Source organism: Cokeromyces recurvatus, assembly GCF_025118155.1.
Source record: "Cokeromyces recurvatus strain NRRL 2243 chromosome Unknown BX663scaffold_22, whole genome shotgun sequence".
Classification (NCBI taxonomy): Eukaryota; Fungi; Mucoromycota; class Mucoromycetes; order Mucorales; family Mucoraceae; genus Cokeromyces; species Cokeromyces recurvatus.
In genome coordinates, this window is record NW_026251408.1 from 331,370 (window position 1) to 347,500 (window position 16,131).

Below are 16,131 nucleotides of genomic sequence, written 5' to 3' on the forward strand. Positions count from 1 at the left end.
GATGTTTGATTTACATGTATTCTTAATAATTGTTACTCACCAACTTTAATAACAATAATATAGAGTGTAAGTAAAATTAAAGAACTACTGCTACTCTCATGCAAATACTTGGAACCAATTAAATATCACTGTGTGACTCAGATGTTAATACAAGATTTTGTCTTTTTTATTATTATTATTTTTCTCTCTCTCTCTCTCTTGTTTATAAAAAGGGAAAAAAAAGCGATTATACCTTTCATTAAAAAGAAATTAACTTATAGATATCGATTTTTCTATAAGTAAGTAAATGAAAATAACAATAACGAACTTTTTATGGAACAGATAGCTTCTCGGATAATAGAAGACGTTGCCAACAAGTCGCTCAAATCAACTCAAACCTATTCTAGTCCTACATTTATTTCAGTCAATTAGGATACGACCTCTATTAAATTAGCTAGTCCGACAATGCATAATTTCAGGACATACAGTACGTCATCAGAGGAAAGTAGCTCTATCACGCAGCATCGTGATTCAGTCCAAAGTAAAGCTGTTGAAACAAGTTCGAGAGGGACAAAGGACAAAGGTTTGTAGTAACTTTTTATTACAATAATAGAATTTTTTTTTTTTTGTATACATAACTTATTGCATTAAAATTTAATATCGCGTTCAAAAAGCTACCCCTTTGTTTAACCTTAATAGACCACCTATAAGTGATAATTATACAATGGAATCAACAATAAGGCGCACACATTCAAATGAAAGTCTGAATGTCGATATATCAGGTAATAAAAGGCTTTTGAAAATAGTTACCAAAGACGTACAACAACAAGAAATGTTGATTCCAAACGAAAATCCATCCAGTGTTTTATCATCAGATTCGTCTAAACACATTGATTACAAATCAGACTCATCAAAAATATTTAATGATAAAATGCATATTACAAAGAATGAAAATAATTTCTACCGACAGAATAATTCGTTAACACTAATAGATAATTCTAATACTTATCTATATAACTCAATGTCATCAGTAGAAAAAGGTAACATTGTATATTCTGTTGTACAGATAACCAGATGACTTAAATGTATACATGTATATAGAAAAAAACTCGATGTGTTGCACCTTTCAAAATATGTCAAATTCAGGTTTTAATAATAATAATACCAATAACAACAACGCCTCTTCTTTAAATAAAGCAGCCGACCATCAGGGTATATCAAAGAACATAAAGGGTTTATTAGAATATCAGCAATCCATACAAGTATTTTTAAAAAAACGCCTTTTAAGTACAAGAATGATGACACAAGATCAGACCATCCCATCTGAATTGATTATAAATGTTGAAAATGCAGTGGAAAAAGAAAACCAGCGAAATAAGAATAACCTTAAATTATTTAATGTAGACAACGATCGTAATCAATTGAATATGTATTCTACTCTGCATCCTAATAATGAAAAATCTTCTTTAAGCAATACTTTAATATATTCTGAATCCTGTTGTGATCATTATTACTTTGATACTTCAGCACCTGGAATAGAGGATAAATACATTGATTATTTTGCACTACCTGTTCCTATCAATCGAGGTATATATATATATATATATTTTAGAAGAAAAAAAAAACTATTTTGAAATGTTATTATTATTATTACAAATAACCTTATACTTTATGTTTAGTATCAAAGAGTGCTCCCATCAGACGCCCTTCATCATCAGCTGATAAGAAAGAACGCAGGTACAACTATACGAAAATGTTACAATTATCAAGACTAAATAAAATCAGAAAATGGTCTTCTTCTGCTTTATACTTGAAAAATAAAAAGTGGTTAAATTGGATAGAAGATGAAACTATCATTAGAGCCGAACAGCAAATCAGTGTCAATTGTTCAACTTCCATTCAACAAGAATCTAAAGAAGAAATACAAAAATCAGTGGTTGATTTTCCGCCACAAAATCGATCATCAGTTGGCAAACAAAAGTTTCACATGTCACTTGATTTGCATGATATCCCTAATGAATTTACTGATAAAAATTATTTCAAATTACCTGTTTCTCAAAAGGCGGCTTCAATACCATCAAAGCTAACATCTCATACTTCCTCCTTATTGCCTAACGTAGAAAGTGTTGGTTATCAGTTTCATAATCCAAACAAAAACTCTTTTGCTCATTTTGGTGAAAGCTATAGTAAACTTACCTCACCTTATCATAATAACCACCTAAAAGGTAGTAATGACTATCCACAATTGATTATTAAAGCAAGACTATGTTCAGCTAAAGAAGCATGCAATCTGGAATTAAGAATTATTATGAATAGTTTGAATGAATATATAGAAAGCTGCACAATCGCTGACACTCATTTTATGTCAATATTGCAAGATTTAATATCTCTAGCTCAAAGTGTTTTAGATACTGAATTGGAAACATTTTTGGATAATCCTGGAGTATGTGCAGATATCGTATCAAATATTTTAGTAATTGGTGTATTGTGGGATTATCACAAACAATGGCCACTTAAAGAATTATATGTTCGACTATTGTTAAGTGTTGCTGCCTTTAATCGAGTAGTTGAGTGGTGGCAAGCAGAGCGTAATTTCTGGTCTTCATCATTAGCAACAATAGCAACAACAGCCTCTACTACATCATCAAATAGTATAGTGGATAAGATAACAACACCTTTATTTGATAAAAAACCTCTAGCTAATAATACACCTTATTGTTATTATCAACAGCTAGATCATCCTTATCTGCAATTTCAACAAGATACTATTGATCCCTCTACACATGCTGTTAATATCTTAAACGAAGACATAGATCTTCTTTCATCTACTGACAAAGATAATCAAGCTATTACGTCCTCAAAGACTTCTCATATATGTAAGAGTAGCGTCCTATCTATGCTTCTCCAGAGAGATCATGATGAAGGGAATTACCAATTGAAAGAAGATAGTGAGATTGGACAAAGTAATACAATCGTAATGGAACTCTCTTTAGGCCGAACTATAATACAATATTTGAGTCCTGTTTGGTTTGATATAATGGGGTAGGCATTCATTTATTATTATTATTATTATTATTTGGTAAATCATGTATATATTGATCTAATACACTAACATAGAACACAACCCCAAGCAGTTATTGGATCAAATATTTCACAGCTACTTCAGCCAAATGATAAGGACTTATTTACTATTGCTACTCAAGAGATACTTAAAGACGAAACCAAAGCAGTAGAGGTTTTCTTTCAAATTATCAATAATTATGCTACTACAAAAGTACCATTTGAAATGGAGGGCAAAGGAATGTTGATGTATAACCGAGTTACTGGTGATCCAAGCCATACTATGTGGTTTATAAAATTATTAAAGAAACAGCAATTAACGAATGACAATAAAGTCCCATCAGAACAAATTAACTCTTTGAATCAACAACAAGAAAACCTCTATTCTATCCATAATAATAATAATAATAATAATAATGTAACGCTGCCTATAGATTCTGACCAGATTGAACATTTTTCATCTGAATTTTCGTTATCAGATATTAATGTTCCTATAGGATCGGCATCCTCAACAATGAAAAAATCAATGTCATATGGTGATCTTCCAGTTTCAGGAAACTTGGACACACTTGCTCATCTTTTGACAATTGAACCCGCATTGTGTAACATTTGCGAACGAAGAGTACAGGCAGTCTTTTTTGAGCAACATTCTGAATTATGTGCTGAAATCCATCGAGCAGAAATGGATGTGATGACATGTAATGACAGTCTTACTGAATTGAGACATTATGTACATAAACTCTACAGATTAATAAAACTAGAAGCCCAAGAGCTTGAAGTAAGGCATGGTAGCAATCAGTGCGTACAGAATACATTGGAGACATCAACAGTAGAATATGATGAAGTAGAAGATTATTTTAGTATACATAGTAGTCAAGGCTCTATTTTTGGAGACCGTTTATTGTCACTTGAAGAAGATAATGCAAGTATATTGGAAAAAAAACACACAGAGCTGGAAAACTATATTAATCTATTGAATATTATGGAAATCGCAATAACTATTCCTACACCTGGTAATGGAGGAAATGTATATAGTTCATTGGATTTTGAGGTTAGTAGTAAAAGATAATTATAGGAATAAAAAAAAAATAGAATAATAAACTGTTATATCTTAATTATATATAGGCATCAATATCAAAATCGAAAATTATACAAATCCTTTACTGGAGAGCTCCACAAGCTGAAGATGAAGTTTCTAAATCTTTGATCAATGATGTCGAAATATCAATCAAATCAAAAATTAATGCAGTTAATCGTATGCAAGATTGCCTAGAATACAATGAAAGAATAAGAAAGGAATTCCGATCAAGTGTAATAAAAAATGAGGATTGGAATGAATTTGTAACAACAAAAAAGGAACATAATAATAATAATAATCTAGATAAATTTACAAAAGACATGGAGACTAGCTATACAAATAAGTCTAGTATAGATACTACTTTAGAGATTAACCCAGAGCCCCAATTTGATTCATTTCAAATCTCTTCTCCTCTTTTATATGCGAAAATTAAACAAAAAATGGAAGAAAAGAATGAGATAAATCAAAAATTAAAGAACAAAATAATGAAGAGGATCAAAAATTGGAAGTCTAAATATAAAAACTACAACGGTAATCAGAAACAACAAAGTAATAATCTAAGGCAGAGTAAATGCAGTAAGAAAAAGATAAAAAGACAGAATAGCCATCCAAGTGATAATGTAAGTCACTTTATGACCTATAATATCATGACACCAACACCTACAAATTCAACTTCACCATCAATTGGAAGTTTTACAAAAATTGTTGATATGGAAACAATTGTTACTCCTAACTTTTTGCCAGATTCTAGTATATCATTTTCTTCCATGTCAAAAAGAAGTAAGCAAAAGTATCAACGGATTCAGCAAAGGTCGTCTGATGTTTGCTCCCCTTCACAAGTATCACCAATACCAACCTCTCTATTAGCTGCAAGATCAGTTTCGCCTAGTATTAAAGATTTTAATATTGTTAAGCCGATAAGTAAAGGAGCATTCGGGTCTGTTTTTCTAGCTAAAAAAAGAGCAACAGGTGACTACTATGCCATCAAATTTTTAAAAAAGTCAGATATGATTGCTAAGAATCAGGTTACAAATGTGAAAGCAGAACGCATGATTCTTATAACTCAAACAAATAGTCCCTTTGTAACAAAACTTTATTATACTTTCCAATCCAAAGACTATCTTTATTTGGTGATGGAGTATCTAAATGGTGGTGATTGCTCTTCTTTAATTAAAGTACTTGGTAGTCTACCTTGTAAATGGGCACGGAAATATCTTGCAGAAGTAACATTAGGATTGAGTTATCTTCACGAAAGACACATCGTTCATAGGTAAATTAAGCAAAACATAAAAAAATATATAATAGGATATAAATCTCACATTTAAGTCTTCTTTTTCATAAATATATACATGCATATATGTATATATAGAGACCTTAAGCCAGATAATTTATTAATAGATCAAAATGGGCATTTAAAGTTAACTGACTTTGGCCTATCTCGAATTGGGTTCTTAGATCGTAGAGTACGTGACGAATTAAGTAGTAAGCCATTTTCCAATCTTCCATTTTCTCCTGTACCTTCTCGATCTACTACTCCGCTTCAATCACCAGCTTCAGACTCTATATCAGCTCATTTGTCTAATTATCATAGTAAACTATACAAGCATTCATATTTTAGTTTATTATTTGACCGTGATAGAAAATGTCGCCCCTTCATAACCAATAGCACTCTTTCTTGCGGTGAAACAAATAGTGCTGATGTAACTCCTTCGGTATCTTTGTTTAGTCATGATACAGGAAATAGTAATATTGTTTCACCATTTAGCTATCATGATAATACCAGTTTAAGTAGCTATAATGGTAGTATATTACCTAACTCTGGAACAACTTCAACTTTTCATTTTCCTCAGGAAGACACAGGATTTCTATCATCTACTAATGTTGCCAAAACACCTGCAACATTCCTTCATCATGCAAATACACCTTCTCGTATTACTTTTGAAACTATGGGTAAAGAAAGTGTGTATACTAAGCAAAAAGAGAATGCAGTAGGTACACCTGATTATTTAGCGCCAGAAAGTATCTTGGGTACAGGTCAAGATTCTATGGTAGACTGGTGGGCACTTGGGGTTATTTGCTATGAGTTTCTCTACGGCTATCCGCCCTTTCATGCAGAGGCCCCCGATAAAGTATTTGAAAACATTCTTTCCCGGAGCATCAACTGGCATAAAGATGAGGTTCAACTACCAGAGGCAGCATATGACTTTATGGAGCGCTTATTAACTTTAGATCCTGAAAAGCGACTCGGTAAAGGGGGATCAGAAGAAGTTATGCAGCATCCCTTTTTCATGGATATAGATTGGGATAATCTATTGACTGAACTACCATGTTTTATTCCACGTCCAGTAAATACAGAAGATACAGACTATTTTGATGCTCGAGGCGCAATGATGGTCTCTGAACAATGGCAAGGCAATGATAATTTACAAAGCATGTCACTAGCGGAAGTAAAAAGAGTAAAAGCTGTTATAGATGAACAAAATCAGGATAACATAATACTTTCTGATGATAATTCGTATAAGGACTATCTAGCAATGGATGATGATGATTTTGGTGCATTTACATATAAAAATTTACCTGTACTTGAAAAAGCAAATGAGAATACCATTCGTAAGATACGTAACGAGCGTAATTTCGTTGCATCATGTGTATCTTTAAAATAATGCCTATTTATATACATATGTATTATGTATACATGTTTAATAAATCTAAAATAGCTACAAATATTATATAGTGTATTTAAATTTGTATTACTTATCATTACCTGTATATTTCGTTTTAAAAAAAATATATATTTGTATATGAGCTTGCTATGGTTAAGGACAAATAATTTACCAGGCTTAAGTTGTCAAAAAAAAAAAAAAAAAAAAAAAAAAAAAAAAAAAATCGCGAACCAAGTTTATGTTCAGCTGTTAAAAAAAAAATATTTTTTAATGTCAAGTATTTTTTATGACTTCAAGAACTTTTAGCAATGGGGACATAAACTTACATAACTTCATAATTGGCAGCAACGAAATGAATAATAATAATAATAATAATCAAGCAGGTACAATTTCAAAATAATTTACAAACATTAGTTTTTATGTCTTACTCTTCAAGTTAATTAGTAGACATGTCTAAAGATCAAGATAATGAAACACAAAAAAGTTATAATTACAATTCGAATATAAATGAGCCAATTCAAGAGCCTTCTAACTTTGAACTAGATATTTTTGGTGAAGATGATAACGAAATTATGCAGTTGATAAATGAAGAGTCTTTGTGGAATACGAATTTAGTAATTGAGACAGAAGACAAAAATAGCTCTATTAAAGTAGAGAGCGAATTACTTAATAACGATATACTACAGAAGAACAATGATAAATTGAAACAATTGAAAAAGAATGTAGAAAGTAAAGATTTAAATTCCATAAACAACAACGAGATTGATGCAGAAGATATAGTTGAAATGTTTCCTGATGCTCCTGATTTTTCAATGGATGAATTACCGATTTTCTCAAAGGAACACATAGATCAACCAAATAAAAACGCCATATTAGAAAAGAATGACGATTCTAAAGAAGTCGAGATTCAACAGACAACTGAATCATTAAAATCTAATCAAGCTGATCTACTTGATCCAACTGATCTACAGTTTGATGCCGAAAGTTTACAAACTTCAGAGGACAAAGACAATACAAACAGTAAAACTATAGATAGTTCTGCTCAAAGTACAAGTAGAATCCCCATACGAAAGATATCATTAAGACAACGAAATGCTATTCAGCTTCATCCTTTTACATTAGAACATGTTCAATTTCGTAATCTTATTAGTAAATCTGCTTTGAAAGGAAAAATAAATGATGCCCAGTTAATTGATATACAGCCAGATGATGAAATATTAGCATCGCAATATGTGCCACCAGAAGAACAGACATTAAATATTAAGCATAAAACTAAACGAACTTCTGCTCCATCAAAAAATGCGAAGCGAAAACAAACAAAGCAACTTCCAACATTATCAGAGGAAAAGTTTGAACTTGATTTAGATACTCAAGATCTTGAAAAATACGGATTAGATCATTTAATTTTGCCATCTTCTTTAAAAGAAAAATCGAACAAGAAAAAGAATAAAATAATTACATTTGATAAAAAGAAAGGCTCTAGAAAAAAACGCTCAACAGCACGAAAACCTTTAAGATTTTCAAACCCATTAAATAAAGATATATTTGCATTTGATATTAATCCCCAATCCAATTTTAATTTAACAGCAGCGTCTAGTGCTCGTACTCAACCAAAAACAAACGATGTGAGTATAACTAAGGCAAAAACAGCAAATGACTTGGAAACCCCAGGGGCGGATATATTTGATTTTGATACAAGTTATTCTCTATCTACAAGTACAACAACGTCAGATAATGAAGATGATAATGGGAGTGATGATGATATGGATGAGCCACAATTAAATTTTAGTTATCGACTTAGAAACAAACGCCATTTAGGGCTAAATAGTAGTGATGAAGATGATGTTGAAATGGAAAACAGTAGTGAACAACATAAGAAGAATCGGGAGTTAACGAAAAAAGAACTAGATGATATGTTTAAATATCCTAGCACTTTATCAAAGCTAAGCTCTATTAAACGTCTTCCCAGAAAACCCAATCATGACAATGATGCTATTCCAGTTATTGCTGATGAATTTGAATATCGAGAAAATAAACGACGACGTATTAGACTAAAAGATATGATCAAGAAAAAGAAACTTTTGAAGAGTGTTTTGCCTGCTTCCTTTGTTAAAATCTATAAAAAGGAGCTGTTGGAAGAGGATAAGCTTCTTAAATCAGAAAAACAGAGTTCAAAGTCGGCAATGAAATCGACAACGAAATCTACAACTTCAACAAATGTATCCGGAAGTTCCTCTGTTTTGGAAGCTTCAAAAGCAATCAAAGACAATGAAATATCTACAATATCTTTTGAATCTCAAAGTGATGAAGAAGACAAGAGCTCTGATGATATGCAAGATTTATATACAACCACTATGGATGACTATGTAATAAAATTGGATACTCAGTCAATAAAGGATTCCAACCTGTCTCATATTAAATCTAACGAATTATACATTCCACCAAGGTATTCATTTACATCTAGAAGGAATATTTTTTCTAAAGACGATGACAGTAGTAAAGACACACGTAAAAATATGACTATACAGGCAGGGACTAATCAAACTTCGTCTAATATCCCTACATCATTTGTAAATTCAGATGCGAATAACACAGTATTTCAAGCTTCTAATATTTCAGTAAACTCTAATCAATTACACCCAGATAATAGATTAGATGTAATATATCCATTAATGAAAAGAAATACTTCGATGGATAATTTACATGAAGAGCCAATAGAGGATAATAGGGTAAGAGGATTTGGATATCGTACGTCTTCTAGCAACAAAAAGAACCCCAGAAGTGGGAAATCTAAGTCTAGGAATAATGCTAAAAAAATAACACCAAAATCATCAATTGCAATTGAGAAACCAACTAATATTACATCTTCGACTGTGCAATCTATTTCCATTAGAAATAATCCCGCTCCACAACGTCGAAGAAAGCGTCCAAAGCGATGTAAGGATGATATCTATATTCATGCACCGTCTCGAATTTGGAATGATAGATCTGGTCAGATGCCGGATACTAATAGACGTATGTTTTTCAAAGATTTTGATCATTTACCGCGTAAGGCCTTTGATGATATTTATGTTGGTACACAACATACAGCAAGATATACACTTGTGGATAATTATAAGGGCTCTAGTTTGACTAGTGCTATAGAAGATCCTTTACAAATGAAGGGACATATAATTGATATAAAAGCTAACTTACCCTTAGTTTACTCTCTACAAAGTGTTGTTAAAAGAATAAAGCATCTCTATGATTATGACTTACAACGAATTAAGGGATTAAAAGATACTGTATATTTGCATCATCAATTACTTGCGCCGCTCCTATCAGCAACACCAAATTTAAAGTCTGCCTATCGTAAATTTAGAAAGACTTATGCAGAACTCAACTTGTTTAAGAAGCATCTTCTTTGGACCAATATTACTATGGAAGAAAGTCACATTATCGACTACATGTTCTTTAAAGTCTCTCGTGATATACTTTTGGCATGTTCAAATAAGAAAGATAACGAAAAGGATTTACCTGGTCATGATTATTTTTATACCTTTGTTTCTATTTGTCTCACTCAATGGATACCTCTTCATGCATATGAAAGCCGTATACAACTTACTGAGTTATTTATGATACATATTCGAAGTCTAGCTTGGCAAATACTTAGATTAGTAGATGAATATTCTCAGTTAACACTACCATGGCGCTCAATTGTTAAGCTTTTAATTTATATACTGGACTGGACCTGTCGATTACATCATTTAGGAGTACATCCGATAGATTGGTCTGTAACAGAATGTACACAAATTATAATGGATATTCTTGTTTATATTGGATATGAATCTATACGATTCAATTCTAACACGAAAGACTATTTAGTGGAAGCTTGGATTTTTTTAATTCAGATCATGTCTGTATCTTCAAAAGAAAGTGGTTATTATTTTTATGAGCAAGTCTTTATTGATCAGTTAATGGATAGTATTAAAAGAAAGTCAAGGGCATCTGATTCGTACGAATTTGAGAAGAGAAAAACAACCCGATTATGGGCAGAAACATTAAATTATATTCTAGATACTTATATGATGTAAATATTTAAATAGAAATCAGTTTTATTTAATGATAATGACAAAAATATGATTCCTTTTGTATGTTACATACTTTTTTTTTTGAAGCTTATCCAACCTGTTTTATTTTATATAAAATAATAATATATATACATGTATACATATTACTTGTTTCTATTTCAGTAAACTGTCACTAAATTATTATTATTTAAACTTATAATTTTTACCATCAAGAATATTTGTAGATTTATATACTTGTATATTTTTTAAGTAATTATACAATATGACCTAGTGGTATTCATACAATAAACTAATAAAAATAGTAATGAGTAAGAAGTTGCGTGCAAGAAACTTGGTTGATAATATTATAGAACAAGTTTTTGGTACAAATATTATGATGTACATGAACTATATGGTAAGTCTGAAAATAAAATATATCATTAGATTAAATTATAGTATTGTAACCGTTTGTAAGTAGTTTAACACTGGTTATACATTATCACAACATTATTTCTAAATATTTATTTTTTATATTCTTGATAAAAGATACTAATAAAGTAAATAATCTAACCATATAAAGGGAGAGCCTATATTCAGATCAAACAGTAGTAGAATAAATGTACTTCTTTTATATAATATATTTATTTTGAATCATTGTATGTAGTTATGAGACTAAATGGATAAGTCTACTACAAAGTAAACATCATGAATTAAAAAGATAAATAATATATATATGACCAGTACTAACAATAGTTTATAATAAATGCTTGCAGGTGAAAAGTGTCAAGATTTAAATCCTATAGCTTTTGAGTGGTGTATGAAGTTAACAAATATAATATATTCAATTATCTTGAGCTGATTTGCAGAATTACAAACTAATCTTCTGAATTCAATTTAATCTTATTGATAGTTACAAATAACAATACACTTACACAAATGGTAAATACGCTGCATACTATGTAAGTTTTCATTGATTTTGGCACGTAGTGTTACTAATATTTACGTCTCTTTCATTCCTTTGTAGAGTCCCATATTTGTTAATTTCTACCCATGGACTAAATGTTAAGGATATCTTTTTTTAGTTCACATAGTTGTTTCTTACACTATCAAGTTAATTCTCGGAATAGAAGAGACACTTTTGTATCGATGATAAAACCAAATTTACAAATATATGTAAATGTATATGTAGATTTGAGATGATATATTGTCTGATGGGGAGTAACAGGATGCCACGATCTGTCTAAATAAATTATTATAATAATTTGACGATTATGAAAATAAAGTAATCAGAGTTAATTATCTTTTATTTAATAACTCTTTAGATTAAAAGTATCTAAACACATAATATGAAAGATGGTATTTCAATAGTTTATTTACATACTTCTTTATAGTCTATGAATTTAAAGACATTGTACACTTTATTAAAAATCCTAAATATGATTCAGTCGTCTTAGCTATTACTTTTCTAATTCCTTTCTGATCTCAAATATTCTTATAAAAATACTCATCATTTAAAAGCATAAATAAAATAATCGACTTTTAGAACTATTATTTGGTCTCGTTGACTTTACTAGTCTTTCCATAGTTTTATATGTGTTTATTTACTGATATCTTAATAAAAATATCACAACGTTTAAATTGGGGGGTTTACTCTTATGATTACTATCAATATTTTGCAAATCGCAATTCTTTGATTTCTCGTTTTCATTTTTTTGCCATTAAATCAGTGCTATGAACATTTATATCTTTAAGAAGGTCTTCTTTATTCTTTCAATTTCTATTGCTTCGTTTACATTCTTATCAAAATTATAACATTAGCTTATCTTAATAAAAAACATAAAATAAAATAAGAATATTAAAATATAATTTTTTTTTATTGATTTATGATAATAATAAATATACAAGTAGTAGTCACTTGTGTAACATTTCATTATGAAAAAAAAAGATATAAAAAGGCACACATTTTTAATTTCTCCCTTTTTTTTTCTCTCTTTTTTCTTTCTTTTTTTAAATCAGCCAATCAACCGCAGCCGTGGAGCCCGCCTTGTTCACCACGTTAAATACTCGAACGCGGAGGCAATATGGGGAACCTGTTTTAAGCCGGACAGTGATGCATGAATCGCCCCGTCTGTACTGTGCCCCCAGTGGAGGAACTCTGTGCTACTTTTCATCAGCACAGAATCATAGAATAGTAGTTTAATGTTTATTGATAATAAGAGTGGTTTGAACAAAAAAAAAATATTAGTCACGAATAATATTAGTTTATCGTATACAAAAGTGTTAGGCATCTAAAGATTGTTTTGTAAAATAGTCCGTGTTACAATAGACAGTCAAGAGTTTAAAACAATATATGCATTATAGATGATACTCTTATCTATAACAAAAGGCTCAGTAAATAAATATGTGAAAATGGATAGACCTTAATAGATTCAATAACAGTGTCTGCTCATTGTTACTGTAATTAGAATCATTGAATAAGCTCAAAAGTGACAGTTTACATATAACCTATATTCCTATTCCTTATCATTAGAAAAAGAAAAAAGATCTTTTGAGCTGATTTATAATGATATGTTTCCTGATTAAATAAGCAGATCATAAAAGTTTTTTAATTTTGATTCTCATAATTTATTTTAACACATAATAACACTTTGTTACATATAACATTTGGCTGCAAATAACATTTTTTTTTTCTGATTCACACCTAATCACAGATACCTTTAACAATTTTCATAAATACTTATTAATTTCAAATACTGGACTATTGTTGTTTGATCTTATTTTAGTGAGAGTAATTGCTTCAGGTCCTCTTTGATATAGTACTATTAACGCGGAAGTTAGTTACAATTCAATTATTTAGTTTTATTTATTTATATATCTTTATCCTCTTTAATGAACAGATGTAAGTATTTGAATTCGTAAGAATATCTGACTGGATAGCTCATATCATATCATACAAATAATATATTACGAGTTTCCTAACACTTTTTTTTTTACTTAATAGTTCTTTATCTTTTATTCTGAAGATACCAAGGAACCTGTAAGTAAATGTTTAGGAATCAAATTATACAACACTTTATTTAGTGCCGGCTTTCACACTATTATACTCTTTTAGTAGATGTTCTTTATTATTTTAGGATCTATTCATATATATAGAATATATGTTTTGCGCACTTTTTGTAACTATTGTTGTTGTTTTATTTTTGCATTATCCCTTCATATAAGTTACAATACAACAGACTACACTGTAGCTGTTTTTTAATGACTATTGGTGAATGCAAAAAAAAAAAAAAAAAAAAAAAATACTAATGCTTAAATTATAGTTTCCTATGTCATTCGATCCCCTGTAAATAAGAATTATATATATAGTCCCTAATATGGTTTAATATAATATTACAGTGAAGAAAAAGCTATCATATTAAGCGATTTAGTCCAAACAGATCACGAAGAAATTTTTGAATATTATGACTTTATTTGTCCCATAAAAAGTGATTAACCAATATGTTTGTGATGATTATACGTGTAAAATAATGATAAAAGCTACTATAGTTCTTATTTTACTTACTTTCTAGTACTTGTATCAGAACAATATGTATATATAATAATAAGAATAGTTGCTGATAATAATTAGTGTATCTCATTCAAAAACTGAGTACTTTATTATTATTATTATTTCTTTGTTTGAATGATACTAACAAGGAGGATCCCCATTTCAATTATGATTAACAATTTAACAAAAATACAAACTACACAAACTTCACATTAAAATTAATTAAAACACTATAAAAGTTTAGTTTATTCGGATAAAATAATAAGCTTTTGAATACAACAACACTAACTTCTTCCACAAAAGCTAAGAAAAAAAAAATTAACAAAAACAACTAATCAACAGGCTGCCACGTGACAGTCCGGAAGGTGCGGGCCGGAGAAAAATTATTTATAAATATACTCTATCATTAATACAAAAAAATTATTGTCAGTTGTGCCTTGTTAGCTCAGTTGGTAGAGCGTGAGACTTTTAATCTCAATGTCAGGGGTTCGAGCCCCCTATGAGGCGAATATTTTTTTTCTATTTTGTACGAATGTTTGACCTTCGTTATCATAGATTGTTATCTTTTTTTTTTTCTTTTTTTTTTTTTTTTTTTAATAAAGAAAACATTATATCCTGTCTTATCAATAGTAGTTTATATATAATTTACTGCATAAGGAAAGGGAAAAAAAACTTTATTCGAATAACAATAAAGTTATATGTTCAGAGTTTAATTTAATGACAAAAATAATAAAGTTTATTGGGAAATAAGTATATGTATTTATTTTTTTTAAAAAAAAAATAAAAAATAAAATAAAAGCAATCATTTAGTTCATCTTTTATAGCTAAAAGTAGTGGTATCACTGCGAATATCATTAGTTCTATTCTATACTTCCATAATGTATACTAGTAGTAGTAATATTATCAAATTGTTCCTTAAAACAAAAAAAAAAAAAAATACGATGTCATCACTGGCTACGGAGTTTATATTTTATTGTGCTGCTGCGGGGATGATATAATAAAACAATTAGAAACTCTATCCCCAGCCCCTCATAATAATAATAATAATAACCCCATATATAACTTTAATCTAGCCGTTATTTTTTTTCCACCACCCCACTCTATACACACATATGTCTTCTCGTATTCTTGGTTCACAACTTACTAATTCCATTAAACGTATTGGTGTACGTTTTGAATCTACTGCTACTGCTAGCAGTTTCCAAGCAGAACGTGATGCAATTAAGCATCATGCAGTTGGTAAATAAACAATCATAAAAAGAAAAAAAAGTTGCATCTTAAAAGAAAGAAAAAAAAAACTTAAATGCCTCCTCTCCCCCCCCACTTTTTTTTTTCCTCATTAGAATCTGCTGCTACTTGGAAGAAGATCTCCATCTTTGTTGTTATTCCTGCGTAAGTTGATGATGTTTTTATAAATTAGATGAAGTTCAAAAAAATAAAATAAAATAAATAACATTTATTATCATATTATAAAAAGACTTGCTGCAGCTGGGTTCAATACCTATAATCTTTATCATGAACACCAAGAACATCAAAAACATCATCCCAAAGAATGGGTCAAGTACCCTTATATCAACTTCCGTGCTAGAGATTTCTTCTGGGGCAAAGAGTCTATTTTCTTCAACCCTAAGGTCAACCTTTCAGCCACTGACGATGAATAAATTATAATAGACACAACATCTTTTTTTTAAAAAAAAAGACATTTATAAAGAATGAAAGAAAGCTCCCTTTTTTTTATTTTTGTTGAAGCAAATT

The 16,131-nt window shown here is 30.0% G+C and overlaps 5 protein-coding genes and 1 non-coding gene across 6 annotated transcripts in view; 5 read left to right on the forward strand and 1 right to left on the reverse strand.

The window, feature by feature from the left end:
* Window positions 1-200: 200 nt before the first annotated feature.
* BX663DRAFT_544817 (uncharacterized protein) lies at window positions 201-6,838 on the forward strand. The gene is made up of 7 exons (XM_051530905.1): window positions 201-562; window positions 654-1,019; window positions 1,081-1,566; window positions 1,659-3,021; window positions 3,097-4,090; window positions 4,165-5,387; window positions 5,487-6,838. Exons 1-7 carry the CDS (start codon window positions 445-447, stop codon window positions 6,778-6,780), a joined length of 5,844 nt encoding a protein of 1,947 aa, XP_051380655.1. The 5' UTR covers window positions 201-444; the 3' UTR covers window positions 6,781-6,838.
* A 237-nt stretch (window positions 6,839-7,075) lies between these two features.
* Window positions 7,076-10,968, forward strand: BX663DRAFT_517202 (uncharacterized protein). Its single transcript, XM_051528695.1, has 2 exons — window positions 7,076-7,163; window positions 7,225-10,968. The coding sequence occupies exons 1-2, from the start codon at window positions 7,133-7,135 to the stop codon at window positions 10,851-10,853; spliced, it is 3,660 nt and encodes a 1,219-aa protein (XP_051380656.1). The 5' UTR covers window positions 7,076-7,132; the 3' UTR covers window positions 10,854-10,968.
* Window positions 10,969-11,154: 186 nt separating this feature from the next.
* Window positions 11,155-14,322, forward strand: BX663DRAFT_488285 (uncharacterized protein; the record flags this gene model as incomplete). Its single annotated transcript, XM_051524803.1, has 8 exons — window positions 11,155-11,244; window positions 11,286-11,299; window positions 11,494-11,525; window positions 11,740-11,788; window positions 12,846-13,020; window positions 13,727-13,728; window positions 13,831-13,866; window positions 14,226-14,322. 8 exons carry the CDS (start codon window positions 11,155-11,157, stop codon window positions 14,320-14,322), a joined length of 495 nt encoding a protein of 164 aa, XP_051380657.1.
* A 488-nt stretch (window positions 14,323-14,810) lies between these two features.
* BX663DRAFT_t100 lies at window positions 14,811-14,883 on the forward strand. Its single transcript has one exon. It is a non-coding gene; the product is annotated as a tRNA-Lys (tRNA).
* A 605-nt stretch (window positions 14,884-15,488) lies between these two features.
* Window positions 15,489-16,037, forward strand: BX663DRAFT_532301 (cytochrome c oxidase, subunit VIa; the record flags this gene model as incomplete). The annotated part of the gene is made up of 3 exons (XM_051530446.1): window positions 15,489-15,615; window positions 15,720-15,768; window positions 15,854-16,037. 3 exons carry the CDS (start codon window positions 15,489-15,491, stop codon window positions 16,035-16,037), a joined length of 360 nt encoding a protein of 119 aa, XP_051380658.1.
* Window positions 16,038-16,057: 20 nt separating this feature from the next.
* Window positions 16,058-16,131, reverse strand: part of BX663DRAFT_458415 (WD40-repeat-containing domain protein) — a 3,116-nt gene continuing 3,042 nt past the window's right edge. Inside the window, exon 7 of the mRNA XM_051523902.1 lies at window positions 16,058-16,131. This exon is cut by the window's right edge and continues 409 nt beyond it. The gene's annotated coding sequence lies outside the window, so the exon portion shown is untranslated.